At 32.0% G+C, this 23,691-nt stretch overlaps 1 protein-coding gene across 3 annotated transcripts in view; it reads right to left on the reverse strand.

Annotated features, from left to right (window-relative positions):
* Positions 1-599: 599 nt before the first annotated feature.
* The window catches only part of TSNAX (translin associated factor X), a 31,175-nt gene continuing 8,083 nt past the window's right edge, over positions 600-23,691 (reverse strand). For all 3 annotated transcript variants that reach the window (XM_051993614.1, XM_051993613.1, XM_051993615.1), the window contains exons 3-6: positions 23,048-23,162; positions 20,470-20,600; positions 8,648-8,775; positions 600-2,628 (exon numbers count right to left, since the gene is read on the reverse strand). In XM_051993614.1, the coding sequence (XP_051849574.1) occupies positions 2,245-2,628; positions 8,648-8,775; positions 20,470-20,600; positions 23,048-23,162 (758 nt within the window). In that variant the 3' untranslated portion in view covers positions 600-2,244. The remainder of the gene's footprint in view (positions 2,629-8,647; positions 8,776-20,469; positions 20,601-23,047; positions 23,163-23,691) is intronic.

Raw genomic sequence — 23,691 nt, forward strand, 5'->3', positions numbered from 1 at the left:
TGGTCCTATGCAGCTGTATGAAATGCAAGCAGAAACAGGGCCACCAAACCATACACTAAATCTCTGTGGATTACATGAGTTAGAAAACCAAATATTAACATTATCTGTGTCCTACTGCATTTTTATTTATTTTGTTAGGTATTGCCAACTGCCTTTTAGTTTGGTTCAGGCAAAATGGAATGCTGCAGGCTGGCAATGCTGTAACCCACTGTTACCTATCATCTGGGGATACAAAAAATAAATTAGGGAACTAAATGATCCAGTTTCTATTCTACCAATCAGCCACAAGACCCTAAAAAAGTCTATAATCTCTTCTACATCTTAGATTTGTTTCCCTTATGTAAAACAAGAGCAGTTACACAATCTTTATCCCCATCAATTTTACATGGATGTAGTGCCAGGGTAAATTAATTTTTAAATGAAGTAAGACTATAGAGTTCTTTGAGATTATTTAGAATACTCCAATGAAGTAAATGTTAATTTCTAATACAAGCAACAAAATACAGCTTGACTCAGTTTCCTCCAATTGCTACATTGGTCCAGCACCCAACATAAATTCTGCAAAAAGAGGTTAGAATTTTTATTACTGAAAGAAGCAGTTTTTCTACATTTTAAAATGGTTTTATTCAAAATATTTCATTTTAAACATTCACAAAACAATCCTTTATCAATTCAATATTTTTTTTACATGGAAATGATCAAAGTAAAAGGGTAAACAATATTATAAATGTAATGCAAGGTGGTTTAAAGGAAAAGAACAAAACATAGTAATAGGGGAATAACCTTATAAGCATAGTGACAAGTTTATTTGAAAAAACAAACATATAAAAAAGACCTGACATTAGGCACATATTTCCACATTCCCTTCAAAGGTTGATATAGAGAAAGCAGCCCCTGTAATCAGGGGCAGTCTCCCCAAAATTCATTTCTTTATCAAAGTTCTCAAAACTTAAAGTTCTTAAATCCAAATGGAAATTTCTGTATCAACTGTATAATGCCTATGTCAAGATCACAGGGAATTAGCTATTCCTAATTTTAGTTTGTAAATTCCAATTCTAAATAGTACTGGCATAAAAGGGACCACCATTCTAGTTCCTAAGGGATTAGTTACAGGATTTGGCTCTGTGACTAATACTATTGCTAAAAGCACTTGGAACTGCAATTTCTTATTGCTAAATTATACATGATAATTTTTCTTTGGTAATCTCCTATATCTCAATTAGCATAAGTTGGACAGCTATGAAGTTATGAATGAATTAAATCTTTTAACCTACAATATTTCATTGCTATTTTAAAAAATGATTCCTAAGAAAAGCCAAAATAGGCAGGCATCAAGATAAATCAAAATAAATGCATGATGGTCAAAATAAGCCTTGATGTAATAAAATTTAACAAACAATAATAATTAGCCAGCTCTCCTACTTTTTTTTTAAACTGTTGGCAAACATATTTCATTTCCATGTGAAAATATTTAATGCTGACCAACTTCATAAGATACTTTACTTTTAGCATCAATTCAGTTTCAGCTCCTCTGTAATGAAGAGCAGAAGATTTCAATTTAAAATAGAATAGCTGGTACAAGAATATTATTCTGCAAGATGTGTTACTGAAACACACGAATCCATGTGCACTTATTAATCAGAACACAATGTCAATTCTCACTGCTACCATTTCACAGGAATTTGATGAATTCTCCTTTCTATTTAATTGTTCTTTATGTAGGTCATGGCTTTTCCAAGCCTTTGGTACCATGCTTAGACACCAAATCCATTCTAGTGGCTTTGGTGCAAGATATTTAAATAAGACGTTCAAGACAAAATATAAGGCTTAAAAAGCCCTTTTTAGATATAATAGAATCACCAATCAAATTATTAATGGCTTAACAAAACATTATACAATCCATAATTCAACAGTTAACTATAATGGGAATGGCAGTGACTGCTCTATGAAATAAGTACCTCACAGGGATATGTGACAGACAGTAGTTGGTCACTGGGAAGCTCAGACAGTCCAATATGCCAAACATTTTAAAACAGAAGATACATGGAGTAAATAATTTCATCAAATAATTTCATCAATTTTATGTACAGCAATGTACAGAGTTTAAAACAGTGCAAATAATTTTGTCAGGTAAAACTGAAACATTACTAAATAAAAGCCACAAAAAGTAAAATGAAATACTAAATAACAGTCTTTCAAACTGATCTCCCTTATGGACATTGGCAAGAGTTGAATGTTGCTCTTTTATGAAATACCCTCCTCTCGATCAATCATTTCTGCTTTGGCTGAAAACACATCTGCTAACATGTGCTTTGGAATTTCTGAACCTCTAACTTTTAAGGCATAGCATGCATTCTCTACCTTGGCTAGGCTCTGTTTCAGTGTGTATAATTTCTTAGACACTTCATAAGGTCCTGTATTACCAATAAATGAAAACCCATCATAAATCTGACGCAAAAACTGGCTCACTTCAAAAGGGGTATCAATGTCACCATTTCCCACACTGTTGATGCACATCCTCATCAATTCTCCAGTTAAATCTGCCACGCCCAGAAGATAATCAACAGGTGTCACCTTCAGGCTCCAAGTGCAGAGGGGTTTGGGTTTGTCTTCTAAATCTGAGGAGACCTAATTTTTAAAAAAAAGTACACACAGAAAAGAAATTGTGAAAACAGTGAAAGATAATAAATTAGTAAGTAGCAACTATATATTACTTCCAAATATTTTACATCTGTTATCTCACTTTATCCTCATAATAACTTTGGGAAACAGTTCCTCTTATGAGTCTCATTTTATAGATGAGGAAAATGACTGAACTTTAAGTAGCTTCCCCCTAAGCTAGTAAACATATGAAATGGGACATGAGCTTAGATCTCTCTAATTCCAAGTCTAATGCTCTACCCTTTATGCTACTTAGTTCTCTCCAAAACAGCAAGTATAATATATACTAAAATGTATATTCCAACACTGAAGGGCAAATTAATCATGCCATTCACCCTCAAAATATTTAATCTACTTTAATGATTCTAGACCAGACCTATGATTTCATGAGTATTGCAAACCCCCAATAAAGAAACTGTTCCCCTATCAATGATGATCAATACCTGTTCTATAACTTAAAATCTTAAAGATAATTTGCTTGACTTGTGCTGGAAAGTACCATCCACATCCGAGACAGAACTATGGAGACTGAATGTGGTTCAAAGAATAGTATTTTCACCTTTTGTTGTTGTTTGTTTGCTTTTTTTCTCCCCCCCCCCCTTTTGATCTGATTTTTCTTGTGCAGCATGATGAATATGGAAATATGTACAGAGAAATTGCACATGTTTAACCTATATCAGATTGCTTGCTGTCTTGGACAGAGGGAGAAAAATTTGGAACACAAGGCTTTGCAAAAGTAAAGGCTGAAAATTATTTTTGCATGTATTTGAAAAAATAAAATATTATCAAAGAAAGAAAAAATATAACATCCTTTCCAATTAAAAACACTATAAAATACATAAGTTAAAAAAAAAATTGCTGGAGTCAATAAGAATTTAAGTGATTTGTGCAGTTATTGGCTAGTATATGTCAGAAGTGGGCCTTGAATTCCTGCCTCTAAAATTAACTCTTTATCCATTATACCACACTTTCATTTTTTTAATGATTATTAACCAAATAAAGAATATATTTCAAACTATATTTGCCATGCAAAAGAAAATGATGACAATACTCTTCTTTATACATTTTATACTTAGCCAGATCTATGACAAGTGGCCTAAATTACTGGTTCTCCTCTAATACCAATCACAATACTCCTCAACACACATACATATCCTTAGAAAAAAGAAGGTAAAAGGTTTTGAGAAATGTTTGTCTACTTTCCAGGCTATCAGTGAGAATAAAGTAATGCTTTTTTTTTTCCTTAAAGTGAGAAAAGATCCAATGTGAAAACAAAGAAAAAAAAATGACCTGAAGTGTGAGAGAGAAATCATAATCCATGTGAGGAAAACTGAAGCTAGAAGAATGTCACAGGAGAAAAAAGAAGAGTCACTGAAAAATTGGGTTTTAAGCAAATATATTTGTTATAATGAGAAGGAAACCACACATAAGCCTATATAAGATTACAGATGTAGAACTATAAAAGACCTTAGATATTCATCTTGTCCAAACCCTTCATTTAATAGATCAGAAGACAAAATCTAAGAAAGAAGTTAATAATGAAAATCCAAGGCTTCAGATGTTTATCTCAAATATATAAAATAGAGCTAACAAGCAGGACAAAGAAGAAGAGTGAACATAGATACAAATTTGAATTCACAGGCATAACTAAGATTTGGTTTGAGGAGACCCATGACTAGAATACAGCTCAAGAAGAATGTACCTTATTCAAAAGTAGGAAAAATAAATGAGTACTAAGGCAGCATGTCAAGGGGTGGGAAGATATGTTAGTTGGGGTTAGGAATCTATCGACTCAATAAGGAAAAAGAAGGAAAAAGGATAAGATATTGAGGGTGAGGATGATAAAAGGGAGGTGGATTAAGGAAGGAAATGGTGAGAAACAAAACATGACTTTTGAGGACAGGCAGGATAAAAAGAAAGAGAGAAGATAAACATAAGAGAATGGCATGGATAGAAATACATAGTACTCAAAACTGTTAACGTAAATGGAATGAGTTCACCCATAAACCTCAAGTGAATCATAGAATGAATTAAAAAATAGAATCCAACAACAGGTTATTTACAAGAATACACTTAAAACAGAAAGACAGAGTTAAAAAATTTTTTAAAAAATTACAAAGAGATCATAAAGGAGAGAAAAGATACCGCATGTATGAAAATCTTTGTGGCAACCATTTTTGTAGTGACAAGAAACTGGAAACTGAGATTTCCCATCAGTTGGAGAATGGCTGGATAAGTTTTGGTATATGAATGTTATGGAATATTATTGTTCTATTAGAAATGATCAGCAGGATGATTTCAGGCCTGTAGAAACTTACATGAACTGATGCTAAGTGAAATGAGCAGAACTAGGAGATCATTATACATGCAACAACAGGATTATATGAAGATCAATTTCTGATGGTCATAGCTTTTATTTTTTTTATTTTAAATGTTTAATTTTGTTTATTTATGTAGATTTAAATGTTTAAGAAAGTTTTGTTCCAGTCTTTTTTTTTTTTTTAATAGCTTTTTATTTACAAGTTATATGTATGGGTAATTTTACAGCATTGACAACTGCCAAACCTTTTGTTCCAATTTTTCCCCTCCTTCCCCCCACCCTCTCTCCTAGATGGCAGCATGACCAGTAGATGTTAAATACATTAAAGTATAAATTAAATATACAATAAGTATACATGGCCAAACCATTATTTTGCTGTACAAAAAGAATCAGACTCTGAAAAATTGTACAATTAGCTTGTGAAGGAAATCCAAAATGCAGGCAGACAAAAATATAGGGATTGGGAATTCAATGTAATGGTTCTTAGTCATCTCCCAGAGTTCTTTCGCTGGGTGTAGCTGGTTCAGTTCATTACTGCTCCATTGGAACTGATTTGGTTTATCACATTGCTGAAAATGGCCACGTTGATCATCATATAGTATTGTTGTTGAAGTATATAAGGTCATGGCTCTTTTAAACAATGAGATAATTGAGACCAGTTCCAATGTTCAGTAATGAAGAGAGCCATCTACACCCAGAGAGAAAATTGTGGGAACTAAGTGTGGATCACAAGACAGCATTTTCACTCTTTTTGTTGTTTGATTTCATTTTGTTTTCATTCTCATTTTTTCTTTTTTGATTTGACTTTTCTTGTGCAGCATGATATATAAATATGTTTACATATATTGGATTTAATATATATTTTTAACATGTTTGACATATCTTGAAAATTATTTGTCATCTAGGGAAGGAGGAAGGAAAAAATTTGAACACAAGGTTTTGCAAGGGTCAATGTTTTGAAAATAAAAAGCTGTAAAAAAAAAAGAAAGAAAGAAAATAATCAGCAAATTTTTAAAAAAGGGTTAGAGCAGAATCTCTTATTAAATAAAAAAAGGTAGCAAAAATGATCTGACAAAAACAAAAACAAAAATAGACCTAATTATGAGAGATAATCAAGAAAATTACATTTTGCTAAAAGGTGGCATGGGCAATGAAGTAATATCAATTTTTTTTTTAAATATCAAAAAATTCTACAGCAAGTGTCCTTGTAAAAGCCTCATGTCTCACATATATATGAAAATGAGTCAAATTCACAAAAATAAGAGCCGTGATAAATGGTCAAAGGATATGAACAGACAGCTTTCAAAAGTAGAAATCAAAGCTACCTATGCTCATATTAAAAAATGCCCTAAATTATTACTGATGAGAGAAATGCAAATTAAAACAATTCTTGAGGAACTACTTTTACACCAATCAGAAATGACACTTGTTGAAAGGATTGAGGAGAAAAATAAGTACACTAATAAACTGTTGGTAGAGTTATGAATTAGTTCAATCATTTTAGAGAACAATTTGAAACTATGCTCAAAAGGCTAAAAAACTGTACATATTCTTTTCACAATAATACTACTAGGTCTATACCCCAAAGAGATAAAGGAAAAGGACCAATATGTATAGAACTATTTATAGCAACTCTTTTTTGTGGTGGTAAAACAAAACAAAACAAAACAAACAAACAAAAAAAAAAAAACCCTGGAAACTGAAAAGATAATTATCATTGGGGAATGATTGAACAAATTGTGATATATGGTTTTGATAAAAGTACTATTATGTTATAAGAAATGATGAGGGGGGTAGTTTTAGGAAAAAAACACAGGAAGACATATATTAATTGATGCAAAGTGAAGTGAGAATACAAGTAGATCATTGTGCAGAGTAACTACTATGTTATAATGACAATCAACTGAGAAAAACTTGGCTACTCTGATCAATACAGTGATCCAAGACAATTCCAAAATACTCATGATGAAAAAATGCTATCTACCTAAGAGAACTGATAAACTATGAGTGCAAACTGAGGCATAACTTTCTTACTTTGTTTTTTATTGTTGCTTTTTTGTGTAATATGTCTAATATGGAAACATGTTTTATATTACTTCACATATGTAATTGTTATCATTTTGCTTGTCTTCTTAATGTATGTGTGAAAAGAGTTGTGGAATTCAAAATTTAAAAAGAAAATATGTTAAAAATAAAAACTTTTTTTTTTAGGAAGACATGCTCAAAGGCAGAAGGGTAGCACAGAAAATAACACATTGGATTTGCAGTCAGGAAGACCTAAGTTTGAACTGAGCCTCAGATATTGTCCTTGTGATCTTAATCAAGTTATTTAACCCGTTTTCTTCAGTTTTCTCAACTGTAAAATGGAGATAATTACAGAACTTCCCTCCCATGATTTTTGTGAACATCAAATGAGTTAATATTTGTAAAGCATTTAGCACAGTGTCTGGAACCCAGTAGGTATACTATATAGGCTTACTATTACTATCATAATCACAATGAGTAAACCCAAGGACTAAAGATGGGAAGCTTGAAGGAGAGCATTTGAACACAGATTACAAAAGACAGAAACAAAATCAATACTATAACTGAAGTACACTATAAACTTCATGAAGAAAAAGAAAACAATAGATGAATTTAGAAAACATATTATAAGCCTGAATACAGGGATAAGTCACTTCAATTACTTGGATAATTGCTGGAGATTTTGCTAAGGAAAAAAATTTTCTCCATTCACCCAAAATATTCTTACTTCAAAGTGAGGAATCTTGTGAAAAGATATTATTTGTAACTAAATTCAATAATGCTGTAACAAGGCACTAGAGACATAAACAGTCTGCCCTGAAGGAGCTTATATTCTGTTAGGGGAGACAATATGTGTGTTTAACAAACAAATTTAAACAGACTTCACTAACTTTGCTTCTTGCCAGGCCCTTTTAGATAAGGAGGTTAAATATAATTGCAAAGCATCAGTAAAAGGGATCACTTGGATATTGTCCATTTAACTTAATTATTTTCCTTTTTAAAAAAATCTCCTACACAGAGTTAAAAAATTTTGCAGAGGGAAAAAAAACACCGAGAAATTGAGTTGCAACTACCATTACAAAACCATAGCTTGTCTTCTTAAAGTATAAATTTCTAACTGATTACTATGAATAAATGTAACTTTCTTTTATCCACTAATTTTACATTTTATATGGTGTTATGGGAAAAACCCTTAATTTTATCACTAAATGTTCAAACAAATATTTCTAGACACCTCTAATTGTAATAAAAATTTTTCTTTTGAGGAGTCTATTTTAGTCGAAAGAAATTTTTTCACATGTTCCACAATCCTTCATAAAACACAGAATCAGTTCCCCCCCCCACAAATTCTATAACAATCCTACATTCAGTATAACTATAATTAGTTATTTTGCCTCTCTGAGTCTTGTATTTCTTCATCTGCAAAATAGATAATACCTTCAGTAGCTAACTCACAGGGTTATGAGATATTGCAGGAAAAGTATTTTGAAAACTATAAGTAATCAGTAATTATTATTACTATTATAGATAACAACACTGAATCTTTATCTCCCCTGCTACCATAATTTTTTTTTCAGTAAGTACCAAAAAAAGTCAAAAGGTAAACAAAAAAAGCATAAATCAAAATTTTAAAAATCTTACAGTGTTATTTTCTTCTCTGGTGTCTTCTGATATAAATACCAATTGTTTGTTGATCTCATCCACACTGATTAGTGAACGTGTTTTAATGAAGTGTTGGAAAGACACAGCTTCCACATATTCTTGAAGCCCTGAAAAGGAAATAATAAAAATCAATAAATGAAACAAATTTCTTAAAAAAGGATTTCTATTGTCAATGTTCTACAGAAAAAAACTCTAGCAAAAGATAGTCTAATCAACAGCTACTACTAAAATGTATCTATTTTCTTGCTCTCATATTAGTAAAGGACTGTTCTTGAAAATCTGACATCCTCTCTAGATTCACAGAAATATACACTGGAGAAAGCCATGAGGAACAGCTGATCCATAACCTTGCAGTGATACAATTCTGAAATGCAAAGGAGCTACTTCTTAAGTTTTTATTCTATGAATTTAAAGCATGTTGACTGGTAAGTCACTGAAAAGAATTCAAAAGCAGTCAAAACATAATGTATGTGAGTGTGTGCACACACAATTCTCAAAATTCCACTAATAGAATTTTTGCAAAATAGATTTCTTTACAATAATCCTTTTCTGCATTATTGGTTGCTACTATAAGTTACAATGGTAGTCTTTTAATCAATAATAGCAAATATTAACAACTATTCTAATTTATGGGAAGGGAATAAAATGAAATAAAATTACATTTGGGAAAAGAACATCCAAGTTCACCAAAATCATGGTGATGATTTATAGCTACTAAATTACAAAGACTTTTACAAGAACTCTTACAATCATAAATTTTCACAATTGTTAGCTTAAATTATATAATTAGAATTCCCATTTTAATTTTATTTCTTAATACATTTTTGAATTGTTTTCTCATGATGTGAAGTATCATAATCTCAACATTTTTTCTGGATATCATTGTAAACTAGGAAGACAAAAGAATCTTTTTGTTAGGTAAATTGCTAAATTAATAACCTAAAGTTATCATCATTCATGTTGAATGTCTAAAACATTTTTTATGACCAAATCTGATTATTCATTGCTGTCCCTAAAAAGCAATACTGGCAGTAACAATGTTGGAGAAGTTGGCAGCTGTAATAGTGAATTTACAAACATGATCCAAGAATCAAGAGTACAAAAAAAAAAAAAAATGGAGGACACAGTTGTGATAGTGACAGGAGGCTACTTATTAAAGCAAAATATCCTGATTCATTTTGATCTCTAAATGACATTAATAGATAATGAAAGAATGGAAAATGGGCACATCTGGTTGATAAAGAAGGGATGGTTGCTAGAACAGGACATTTTGTTCAGTAAACTACAGTAACCTACTGAGAATTGAAACATTTGCAAGATAATTTGCTGACAAAATCCATTAAGATCATTCTATGTACATGAAAAAATTAATTTCTTTATAACTACAAATAAATCTTGATTCAGTCACATAATTATAAAAGGTAAAATTATTTTTAAAAATGTTTCTTACAGTCTATAATCCGCTTTATAGTGATAACTCAATTAATAAAGAATGCTCCAATGATTCCTTCACATACTTCATTAACAGAGGAAGAAATTATGTGATGGGCATGAGTATTCTAGAAATAGATTCATTTCATATTATGGTACATAAAAAAATGCTGAATTTGAAGTCAGGCCTAAGGTTGAGTCTTAGCTCAGAATGAATTTGGGCAAATCAAAATTACTTAACACTTCAGAGTCTGTTTCCTTCTGTAAAATAGGGGTGATACTTCTTGTACAGAGGACCTCCTGGAGTGCTCTGTGGATGATCAAATGAGACTACAAACATAAAAGCAATTTATAAAATTCTAAAGCACTACATATCTAGGGGCAATGGTATACCCTTACCATTCTTTTTACTAAAAAGGTTGGATCAGGTGGGTCATTTGAGCTCAGATGTTATGAGCTGCAGTATCCCAAAAGGGATGCAGGCCACATTAAGGTGAGCCCTCAGGGAGCAAGGAGCCACCAGGCTGCCCTAGGAGGAGAGAGCTTGACAGGTCAGAAACAAAACAGGACAAAACTCCTATAATGATAGTGTTACAGTTAGGCAAGATAGGAAGATCTAGTCTTCTCTAATTAGAACATAAGCTCCTTGAAGACTTTCATTTTTGTATCTGTATTCCAAGCACTGAGGACACTACTTGGCATAGAGTAGCATTATTAAATACTTCTTCATTAATTCATTTGTTTTTCCACTAGAAGTTTCAAAGGACTTGCTAGTCTTTTCTATAAGAAATTATACAGCAAGAATAAATTTCTTGAATTACTTTATATTTCATTCTCAAGTCCTCTTCTACTTTTCCTTTCCTACCCAGTTTCTCTTTTCTTCATTTCTCAAGCCCGCCACAGGCTGTACTATACTTTTTCCTTAGAATTACTATTTTCTATTTTCTAGGGGTTCTTTCCCAGTTTTTTTGCCTTGTTTCAACTATTTCTCTTTTTACTAACTTTTATCAAATTGTCAGTCCTCTGTATATCAGAACATCACTGATAGGAAAATGCTTAGAATGCTGTTGCAAAACAGCAGACTATTTAATATTCAACCCACATGCTGTCTTCTATTTTAAGTCATCTGTTTAAATAATTATCTAGAGGACATATGATGTCACTGTTTAGGACATTCCCAAAGAGGAGAGAAAATTCCCTCAATCAATAAATTTCTTCAACTATTCTACAACTTATAATAATTAAAATAATTGATCCAGGGCTGTAATATGTCAATAATTGACCTATGAAACAATTCTATTTTCTCTAGATATAAAATGACACTTAAGTAAATTAAACCTTTCAATACACATCTATGATAGAGCACAATCTTTAAATTAAATATTACTGTGTACATCATCATCTTCCTCCAGAAAAAAACTGGACCTACATTTTTCCTCCTAGCTCTTTTATAAACATAAGATCAGGCCCAGCAACTGATCATTTGGCCTAATTTTGTTAGCCTTTGTTTTTTGAATTACCATTTCATTTCTGACACAGAGCAATCCTTTTTAATATAGAAAGTTCAAGGACAGCATGTGACTGAAAACCCTAAAAAGCATGTTATGTTACAACTTGATGAAAAGGACATCCGTTATTTTCAGTGAATAATTCCCAAGGTGAAAAATTCCAATCTACTGCCATATTCCATCAAACAATACCTTTCCCCTTCTGCTTTTACTTTGGATTTAATCCAAATAGGATTATTTGCAACATAAGCTGCCAGTAGGAGAGTAGTTTACATGAAATTTATGTAATTTGTTGTTTTCCCCATCACTCTCCTACATTATACAAGTGTAGAGGAAGAACCAATTAAAAATTTCTCATTTTTTTCTTATTTTTCTTTATGAAACTTGGTAGTCTAATTATAGACTAAGAAGCTAGCAAAGATCCTAATGTAAAATGAATGGCTAATAGTTTTAAAGTTTAAATAATTTGAATTTAAGTAATAGATCAAGACAAAAATATAAAAATCTTAGATCTCTAAATTTCTCTCCACATTTCAGTATTTTTTATTTTGCTTTTGTCTACTTAAATATCTCAATTACATTATGTTTTCTCCTCTAATGCTCAAATGTTAAAAAACAAAATAATTATCAACCAAATGAATGTTAAAATGTCATTCTCAGGATACATGAGCAAGATTTTTTTTAATTTCTATATTCACAAGTTTTTGCTTTTCAATCTTCTGCTTATAATAATAGTCCTATTCAGAGCTCACTGGCATCTCCTCTTTTTTCCCAGTTTTCTTTCTTCTGACATGCAAGCCCAGCATCCTCCATTATCACTTTTGAAGAAGGAAACCTAAAGCAACTGCTCTAATGTAAAAACTAGACCCACTCCCTACTTTCCCAGGAGTCATGAACCTGTTCCTTCCATATCACTAGTTGTAAGGCACATATGACAGCTCACATTGCTTCAGTGAACAAGAAAATACCAACTACAGTCTCCCTAGTAAGATTGGAAGATAATCAAGCTTTGTCATCTGCACTAGAACTGTCCTCCTGGACATTACCATCTATCTGCCCTGCAGCTGAACACTCATATGTGAGTTGTTTCCCCCAATTACAGTGTGAGCAGGAATTATCTCATTTTTCTATTTGTATTCCTTAGCACACAGCATTTAACAAGAGTTTTTTCTGTCATTCATCTGGATATCACTAATTCACATTTTGTCAACCTGAGCTTGACTGAAATGACATTTTCTTTTGTAGTGAGAATCATTTCCATCAGCAAAAGGTGATATAAAAAAAATTATTCATTAGAACCAAGGAAACACTGTACACAGTAACAATAAGATTATACAATGATCAATTCTGATGGATGTGGCTCTTTTCAACAATGAGATGATTCAGGCCAATTCCAATAGACTTGTGATGGAAAGTACTGTCTGCATCCAGAGAAAGACTGTGGAGACTGAATATGGATCACAACATAGTATTTTCCTTTTTGTTGTTTGTTTCCTTTTTGTTTTCTTTCTCATTTTTTACTTTTTTCATCTGATTTTTCTTACACAGCATGCTAATTGTAGAAATATGTATAAAAGAATCACAAATATTTAACATGTATTGGATTACTTTCTGTCTAAGAGAGGGGCTTGGGGGAAAGGAGAGAGAAAATTTGGAACACAAGATTTTATAAGAGTGAATGTTGAAAACTATGCATATATTGTGAAAATAAAAAGCTAAAAAATTTTATTCATAAATTAAGGCCATTAAAACCCTGTTTCTTTTGAACTAGATCTGTAATTTCATAAGTACTACTAACTAAATGCTAACAATTACATTAAGTCACACACAAAAAGCAAGCTCTTATAGAATCAAAAGACTCTAATTGTAAATGCTTGAAAGTAATGAAACTGGAATTTTACAAAAAAAAAAAAAAAAAAAAAAAAGACTTGATTCAGGCTATTCACTAAGCAAAATTATATATATTGCAATTACAAGTATAATAATTCTACTTTTCACAGTTATCTTTCTATACTTCAAAATATGCTTTTATTGAAGCCTTTAAGCATCATGACATAATCAATGGAGAGAAAAATAGCAAAGGCTGAATTTAAGTTCAGTTCTGATATACAGAGCCAATTGCTTTACCTCAGTTCTCTATTCAGATACAAATAGAGGTTGCTAAGAAAGTATCAACTTTAAATGGTAGAAGTGTGTGTGTGTGTGTGTGTGTGTGTGTGTGTGTGTGTATATATATATATATATATATATATTTTTTTTTTTAATCTGAGAGTTCACTAGATCAGTAAAATCACAGATCCAGTCCCTAATCCCTTTCTCAATTTTTTTTTTTAACATCAAAATCATTTATGGAAATATAGAATCTCTCCCTTCTATAAATGAACACTCCCTTATAATTTTTTAAAGAAAAATTAAGTAGACAAATCCATTAGATTTTTTCTGAAAATGTAAACAACAATCTGCCCTACTAGACCTCTATCTTTCTAATATTAAGAAAGAATATGTTTCCTTCCCATACTTTATTTTTAAAATTTTAACAGTATTTTATTTTCCCAAATATATGCAAAAAAATGTTTTCAATATTCACCTTTGCAAAATCTTGTGTTTAAAATTTTTCTCCCTTTTCCCTTCACAGCAAGCAATCCAAAATAGATTAAATATATGCAATTCTTCTAAACATATTTCCATATTCATCATGCTGCACAAGAAAAATCAGTTCAAAAGGGAAAAAAACCAACAACAACAAAAGGTGAAAATACTATGTTTTGCTTTGATCCACGTTCAGTATCACTTTCTGTCACAAGTCTATTCTTCCCATACTTTTAAAAGTAAAACCTAGCCATATAAATCGGCATAAATCCATATACTTGGGCCTAAAAGAGATGGGAGGAAAGCCAAAACAAACTGAACAAATTTTCTTTCTCTTTTATGTGATCTTTTTATTAGTCTTTTAAATAAATTTATGGGCAAATTAAGATTATTTTCTTGGCCTACCAAAACAGAAAATTACATGAAAAAGTAGGAATAAAGCAGACAATCAGCTCAAGAATAATTTTTTGTCAAACTATATTTGTATTGCAACTAATTATCCTATTTATTAACTCACTAGTGTATTAAAGGGCCAATCATTCTAAACACAACTGAAATCTTCCAATAGTTGGAAAAAGCTCAGATATATATATCACACTTTGCAAGCAGGCAAATACAATCTTTTAATCTAAAGCTAGAAACAGGTATGTAGCTCAGGGAGAGAAAACTGGGCTTGCAATCAGAAAGATTCATCTTCAAGAGTTCAAATCAAGTCTTAAAAACGTAATAACTATGTGACCCTGAACAAGTCATTTAACTGTTAGCCTCAGTTTCCTCATCTGTAAAAGAAAAAAAAATGAGCTGGAAGAGGAAATAGCAAACTATTCCAGTAACTTTGCCAAGAAAACCCCAAATGGTGTCACAGAAAGTCAGAAAGAATTGAAAAATAACTGAGCAATAACAACAACAACAAAGGGAAGGAATGACCACTAAACACAGGTATGGCTTCATAAAAAACAGATCATGTAAGATTAACCTCATTTGCATTTTTGACAGATTAGATAGATTGTTAGATTAGGAAAACTATGCAGACATGCAACATACCTAAAAGCAAGCAAAGCATCTGACAAAAACCTTTTGAAAAAGATGAAGTGATATGGAGATTAATGACCAGAGTAAGCATTAAGGTACTGATATCAATATGAGAAAGAGAGGTTTAAGTACAATGACTCAAGGAAGTTTATCCTTGGCCCATTTTATCAGTAAATTTGATGAAATCTGCTTTTCAAATTTAAAGGTTAAAAACAAAATTCAGGGATTGCTAACATGTTAGATGACAAATAAGGAATTCAAAAAAAGTGATAGGCTGTAATGACAAACTGAATCTGGAAAGATGAAGTTTAAGTAAGATGTTAAACTCAAAATGGTTTTTAAAAAATAATTTTTCATATGTAAAGTAAGGAAGCCAGAACTAGACAGTTTGTGTCAAAATAATTCCAGAGATCTTTGGATTACAAACTCAGTTAATCAACAACATAATTAAGAAACCTTATAGTCCCACTGCCTTCAGAAACAATACATAATAATCCTGGATAGTTCTGATTGTTAGGAAGTGTTTCCTTCTATTGAGCCTAACGCTCCCACTCTATAACTTTAGACAATGATTTTGGTTCCGTCCTTGGGAGTCAAGAAAAACAATTCACTCTTCTACATCACAACCCTTCCAGTGCTTAAAGACAATTATCTTACCTCTTCTGAGTACTCTTTCACAAACTGAATATTCAAATTTATTCAACAAACATAAGTACCTATGTGCAAAGCTTTGTATTAAGCAAAGAAAAAAAAAAAAAAAGAAAATGAAAGTATTAACCCTTGAGAGTCTGACATTCTAAACATTGGGGAAATACAACATGAAAATGGATAAATTAATAAAAGATTATTTGAAGAAGGAAAAATTAAAAACTAAAGTTTTTTTTAAACTTAAAAACTAGAAATATTGATAACTGCTTCATGGAAGAAATGGTTGATTTTATTAAAGGGGTGCATTCCTAACATAGAAGGTGGCCTGTGTATTTACGATGTGAAATAAAATTCCAAATACCAAAAACAGCAAATAAGCCAGGTAGTTTGAATACAGGGGGAGTAAAATTGCAAAAGTAGACTGGACCCTGATCATGAAGGGCTTTAAATACCAAGGTGAATATTTTTGTCATTTCTGCTAGAAGAAAAAGCAGCCATTAAAGATTCTTAAGCAGTGAAATGGCATGTTCTGTATGCTTTCAGATTATGGCAACTGTTTGGAAAATAAACAGGATGTTGTTTCTACTCAATTCTCTCATACTATATTTCCTCTCTCTTCACAGCTAAATTCCTTGAGAAAGTAATCTATAGCCAATGTTTCCACTTCTCATTCTTTTATTTACCCCTTACAATTCTAAACTCATCATTTCACCAAAAACTGCTTTTTCCAAAGTTTCCAATAAACCCTTTAATTGCCAAATCCAATGGCCTCCTTTAAATCTTGATCCTCCCTGATGCTGTCAAAGGCTGCAGAGATGTCAGTCAATCAATAAACATTTATTAAGGAGCTACTATATGCCAGGCACTGTGCTAAACTCTGGGGATGTGAAAGAAAAAAAAGTCCCTGCTCAAGGAACTCAATCTAATGGAGGAGATAATAGGTAAATAACTGTGTACAAAAAAACTATATACAGGATAACTAGGATTTAATTAACAGAGAAGGCACCAGTTAGGAGGGTGAAGGAAAGGCTTCCTATAAAAGGTGGGATTTTTAGCTAAGATTTGGAAGGAAGCTAGGGAAGCCAATAGATGGAGAAGGAAGTAAATAGTATTAGACATGAAGGACAGAATGAAAATGCTGTTAGAATCAGGAAATGGAGTTTTTTGTTCAAGAAACTGCAAGGAAGTCAGTATCATTGGATTAAAAGGGTAAGATATAAGAAGACTGGAAAGGGAAGTGGAGGCTAAATGGGGAAGGGTTTTGGGTGCTAAGTGGAGAACTTTATATTTGATTCTTGAGCTAACATGAAGGGAGACTCAGTCCTGCATTTCAAGAAGATTTCTTTATACATTTTTCTCTTAGGGATTAGTTCTTGGCCTTCTTTCTTTATATATTCTCTTGATCATTGTATCATCTTTCAAAGATTCAATCTATATTTACACATCTACATATCCAGCTCTAATTTCTGGGGAAAAGCACAATTAACAAATACAAAATAAATGATGCTTCAGCAAAAAAGGAATCAGTCAGATAAACCAATAACATTAATCTTTATATGGTATGGTCTGCAGTTCTCTTTGGGATATCATCCAGCTTGTCAAATATCTTCCTAAATGTGAAACCTAAAACTGAATACAATCCTATGTACACATATGTGTATTATATGTGTGTGTATAGGGAGTTATGTATGTACACATATACATCCCTCAAATAAAACTGTCACTAATACCCTAACTAGATGGTTTATATTCTGCTTCCATGACACTATTAGCCTCTATTTCTGCCCCTTGATACTCTAAGGCCTTCCATCATGCTTCACTGACCTGGAGTCCTTCAATATTCTGATATGAGTATATTTTCTTATGTATAAGTATATATTTCTTTGTTATGCAAAAGTAGAAGCTCATAAATTGAGAAACTGACTAAACCATGGTACAAGAAGGCAATATTATTATCATGAAAAACGAAGAAATTTGGAAAAATATGGGAAGACTAGTATGAACTGTCAAAGAGAGAAATAAGTGGAATCAAAGAATAACATAAGCAATTACTAAAACAATGTAAATTAAAAGATTACTAAAACCAAATATTAAGCAACTGAAAAAAAAATTAATAGTCCTAGATAATGAAACATTATTTTCTTTTCTCAACAGAAAGGCAAGAGACTAAAAAGACAAAATGTGGTAAATATTATCACACATGGTCAGTATAGCAAGTATTTTTGCTTAATTCTTTTTCTTTTTTATAAATAAGGTTCTATTTTGAAAAAGGAGGGTTTTTTCCCAATTACTACATGTAAAAACAATAACAAAAAAAAAAAATCATTAAAATGTTTCTTTTTGAATAAGGAAAATAAGAATAATCTTATTGAGCCATATTTTGTTAGGGATCCATTCTACCAACCCAGAATGATTAAGTATGAAGTCAAATTAATAATAATTATGAAGTCAAACAATATATATTTATTTAGGATGTGCTATTAGGATTACATTAGTATTACTACTTCATCTTACCTAAACATTGGGCATTGTAAACTTATGGAAAGCCATTGGTTTTATGGTTGGTTCTTTTCTTGGATTTTGACTTTAGAGAATAGCTGGGTGTTTCTACAACTTTTCCTAAAATAATGCTGATCTTCTCTATATTATCTACAGTAACAGATATTTAGTTAAGTAGTTTTTTCTTTCTCCTTGTTTTCTCTTATGTACTCTTCTTGTGCTTTACATCAAAAGATAGAAAAATAGCAGTTAATTGGATTTGGAACTGTGTAGCTGAAAGGTCGAAAGATCTTTAATGGATTGAAGACCAAGATTTAAGCACCAGATCCAACACCCACCACTCTTGTAACTTCAGAAACAATATTAGTACCTATTTCATAAAACTGTTGTGAAGAAAACAAAGTAATACATAAATTGTGTCAATTATGTCAACTTGAAGGGAGATCTCTCATGGAGAATGTTAAGGAGTCTCTGTCCTTAGCCCTTTTCTGTCTTTACTAAACTGCTTAATCTTCAGATAATTCTTTATATACTTATGATACCATGAGTTGTATAACTTATTTATCTATTAATCTTATTCCTCTTCTTTGTTTTATTATTTCTGAGAAATGCCCATTTCCTGAAATTGGAACATGTTTTCTTTTTAAGAAAAATATGTGAAAGGGGATGTAGATGTGACCTTCAGGATAAGCAAACTACTCTGCTAAAGGATATGATTATGTAAAAGGTAAGAAAAAGACACCATAAAAATATTTTTGTCCTCAAGCTCATTAAATGCATTACAATGCTTTAAAATGTTTAAAAGTATTGAATTTCTTTGAGGTACAAAATGCAACACATGGTCTCCTGGTCCTCAGTCTTCACAGAAGCAATTGTACTACAAACCTCCAGCATTCTCTCTTTTTATTTCCACTACAAACCTTCCTGAGCCACATAATAGTAACAACTTTAATCTTATTTAGAATTTGAGCCTGAATTTATGGGCTAACATGTCTGACTACTGATTGCATAACAACTTTTGGTATGATTATTATTGTATATCTTAAAAGTACTACATAAATGTGAACTATTATCATTATGAAGACGGAAAAGAAAACACATTTTCTCTTCCTGAGGTGGGTAGATGTTAAGAGAGTGCTAAGACAAACGTTACTTCCTTCAAATTCTTGGCCTTTAGAGAGAGGAAGAACCATGACAAAGCACAAAAAAGTGTTGGAAAAAAAGATTTATTTCAAGTATCTAATTATTGGTTTGTTTATTTAACAATCCCCTGGGACAATCTGTAATCTGCACAGATAAGAAATGTGTACTGTAAAAAACAGGCCTAACTTTTTGTTGTTGTTCAATTATTAGTGCTATACTCAATGTTTGAGCTCAAACAAGCATCCCTTGGGGAAATGCTCTGCGTGCCATTAGCACTATTCTTAATGAGGAAAAGCACAGAAGTCCTTTAGTTCAATGCCAGAATTGTTTTATCTTCAAGTCAAAAGAACAACTATTTGGAGTAACACCAAAACAAGCACTCAACAATTACAAGCAGCAAACTATTCATAAGCATCATACTGTCAGTATTGTTCTAATTATAGATTTAATATTATAGCATGTAAAAACCTGTCAGAAAAAATATTAACAAAAAATTTTAATTGGTCTATCATAAACTTTCATTCATATTAGGAGCAAATGTAAAATACCAAAAACTCTCTTAAAGTCAACCTCTAGGGAAGTACTAGAGACTCTCAATTCCTTTCATCTGAGAAGAGGATGAAAATTAAGAAAAATGCTAAAAGCATATTTTAATTCTAAGTAAAATTGAGAAGTGCATAACATTTTTAAAAAGAAAAAAAAATATGGTATCTCAGTTTTGCTAACATCTTATTTTTAAACATTCCAATGGGACAACACTTCCTTCCTGGTTCAAAGCAACATCCCTTCATATCATGAAATGTCCTTTCATCTTTTTTCCTCTCTTTACATTTGGTGTATTAGCTCACACACTTGTTTCTAGTTTCCTCTGATTGTATCATATATTTGTTCTTATTCCTATACATGAAGAATCTGTAGTTAGTTGATGGATTAGCATCTATTCAGACTTACCTGGAGTAATAGCTCTGTGATACTGATACATATCTTCTCCCCATAGTTCTTGGGCTACCTGCTTAATCTTCTGCCTGACAGCTTCCAGTTTACTTTCTGATTCATTCATTATTTCTTCCACATCAGGAGCACTGCAATCAAGAAAATGGAGTTTTTAAATTATTAAAGGACTAAACCAGTTTTTATCATGTGTTCCTTATCCTAGTGTATGTTAGTATGTCTAATAATGACGATGATAATAGAAGTTCACATAGCTGTTTACAAAGGCATGGATATTAAATTTAGTTAAAAAGCATTTTCCTCAAAACCCAGTAAGATAGTTAATTCAGGCATGATAACTGCTATTTTATGGATGGTAAATTGTGCTCCAAATAAGAAAAGGAAAGTGACTAAATCACAGTCAAATAACTTGCAAGTGTCAGAGCCAAAGCCCATCCCTAGGTCTTATAATCCCAGGTATAAAGTTCAATATTCTAAAATTATTTGAAATAATACAGCTATTATAGAATGCAAGAGAGCTGGATCTGAATGAAAATCTGGCTGTCCTGATCCTGTCCTTTTATCACTGTTTGATGCTACAAGGCCTGCTGTTGGAAGCAATGCCTTTGGAAATGCAAGTTATGCCATGAGACACAATGAATGAGGGTGGCCCCACGTTGGGCACCAGAGAGGCCTCTAAGAAAGCTAACCAGGCCCAAGGAAAGAGACAAGACTTGGAAGGAGAAAATAAATGTCTGGATTTTATCAACTGGCTGCATTTGAGGTAATTATTGATCTGAACTGAAATTAAGGCTGCCTCTAGAAAACCTCCCCAAGAAACCTGTTCCCAGAGAACCATCATATTCTAGAAAAAAGAAAAGAAAACCACATTTTGGCGCCCCACATTGGGCGCCAGGAGTTAAAATCCAATCTTTTATTGTCTCTTCCAAAATAGCCCAGTTAGCTTTCTTTGGTTCCGAGAGCTCTCGTTTCTTGTCTTTTGCCTCTGCCACCTTCTGCCTCTAGCTCAACTCCAACTCCTGGCTTCTTAATCTCCTTGACTGAATCTTCACTGACTTATGGCTCTCAATATCTCCAGCTGACCTCTCACTCTAGCAATCTTCCAAACTGACTCCACTGACTCAGCTCCTTTTTATGCTCTTTTAGAGGTATAAACTCAAAGGTTGACTCCTCCTCCGAGAGTGGGATTATGGGAGGTGTAAACTCATGAATCTCATACTGAATATCTCCCAACTGTGATCTCTAATGTGTGAGCTACTGTGTGAACTCTCAAAGGTGTAAACACAAACATTGTTTCTATCAATTCCATTGAGTTATCACCTTGTTTCAAGTTCTGGCCCATAACAACCAAACAGGGCATTTTGGGGGTAACATTTTCAAATGGCAATTGAGAATAAAATAACTAAATCAAACCAACCTTTTCATAAAAAAAATCAAACTATTCATCAATTTCTAACTCCCAAGTCAAGAATAAGAAAAAGGAACATAAAAAAAGCTGAAGTATTTTCCTTGCTTGTTCTAAAAGCACCTATACTATAATCAAAAACATATGGGAGGGGTAGCAAGGTAGCCCAGTGGATAGAGCACCAGCCCTGAAATCAGGAGGACCTGAATTCAAATCTCACCTCAGAAGCTTAACACTTCCTAGCTAAGTGACCCTGGGCATGTCACTTAACTCAATTGCTTCAGCAAAAATAAAAAAAATTTAAAAAGGGAACTATTAGAACAAATCCTTGAAAAAGTATGACATACACATTAAGTTTTCCATTTTTGAAGTATATCCTTAATATATGAGATAAACTGGCAGAAATTTCTATTTTTTTCATAGATTAAGAAATTCAGGGACAGGAAAATGAACTTAATCAGTCAGCAATTATATATAATCAATATCAAACCCTAAATGAAGTCTATAGAATCATAACAATCCTAGCTATACAAAACCAGAGAACAAATTTTCCAGAGGCAAACATCCCTCAATATAAGCAACAATATATTTCAGAGGGAAGGAGAAATCAATAAAATACCATTTAAATGCATCCAAAGGATAAAAGTTTTAAAAGTTTAGATGTCTATAAAGTAACTAAGTTAATAACAAAAAAATTTTTGTGAAAGAATCCTAAGTTTAAGATTTCAAAAATATTCAGTGTGATACAATGCAAATTGTAGAGTCTAGTCCTGGTTTCAACCTCAGTTCCATGCAATCCAAAGATGTTAGCAAAGTCCCTTGTAAACTTCAAAGTGTTTATTATTAATATTATTTGGTCTTTAAAAAATAAACACTTATTCAACTCTGTGAATCTATACACTCTAAACACTTCATTATAACTACATTGTGCTTCTTGCAAAGATCATTTTCTAAAAAAAGAGCTCATTTAGAGCACATAAAAAAATCTTAGTCTCTCTTTAAAATAATAAATTTTTTGTGAAATGTAGCAAGATTCCTTACAAAAATCTGTTTCATTAAGATTTCTTAAAGTCTTCATCTTGTATCATAACCTAGTTCTAATCCATTAGTATGTAAAACACTAAAAAAAATTTTTTTAATTCATGTCAGCAAAGAAATCAAAGATTGACTCACCTAGTAATCCTATGGAGGAGAAAAATCGTCCTTTTACTTTCAACAGTTATATCACGACTGAGTTTCACAAGTCTTTCATACTTGTCATGTCTAGTATCAAGTTCCTGTTGAAACACTGATAATACATATTATTATGGGCCACAAGGAGGCATATTCTGAACATCACCTACTAAATCATAAAGATGTTTTAGAAATACAAATTAGTAAACAGTGCTTTTAAGAAATGCAATTATAGGGCAGCTAGGTGACACTTTCTAGCTGTGTGACCCTGGGCAAGTCACTTAACCCCAACTGCCTCAGCAAAAAAAAGAAAGAAAGAAAGAAAAGAACTGTAATTACCAGTCTTGTTAATAAGACCACCAGAAAATAGTAGTTAAACTAATTACAAAATATCTAAACCATAAATATTGTAAGAATTTGATACCACTAAGTATACATGATATCAGTAAGTACAAAATCTTTGGGCAGTAGTAGCAAAAGACAAAATAATGGGAAATTTTGTTTTTATATACTTTGTATCATATGATTCTCTAACAACCCTATAAGAAAAATAATTACAAGTATTATCTTCATGAGAGGATGATAGTGAATTTCAGAGAGTCTTTGGAAAGCTATGCCTTCTGAGGATAAATCTAGCACTGTTT

This window comes from Antechinus flavipes, chromosome 4 (genome assembly GCF_016432865.1).
Source record: "Antechinus flavipes isolate AdamAnt ecotype Samford, QLD, Australia chromosome 4, AdamAnt_v2, whole genome shotgun sequence".
Lineage (NCBI taxonomy): Eukaryota > Metazoa > Chordata > Mammalia > Dasyuromorphia > Dasyuridae > Antechinus > Antechinus flavipes.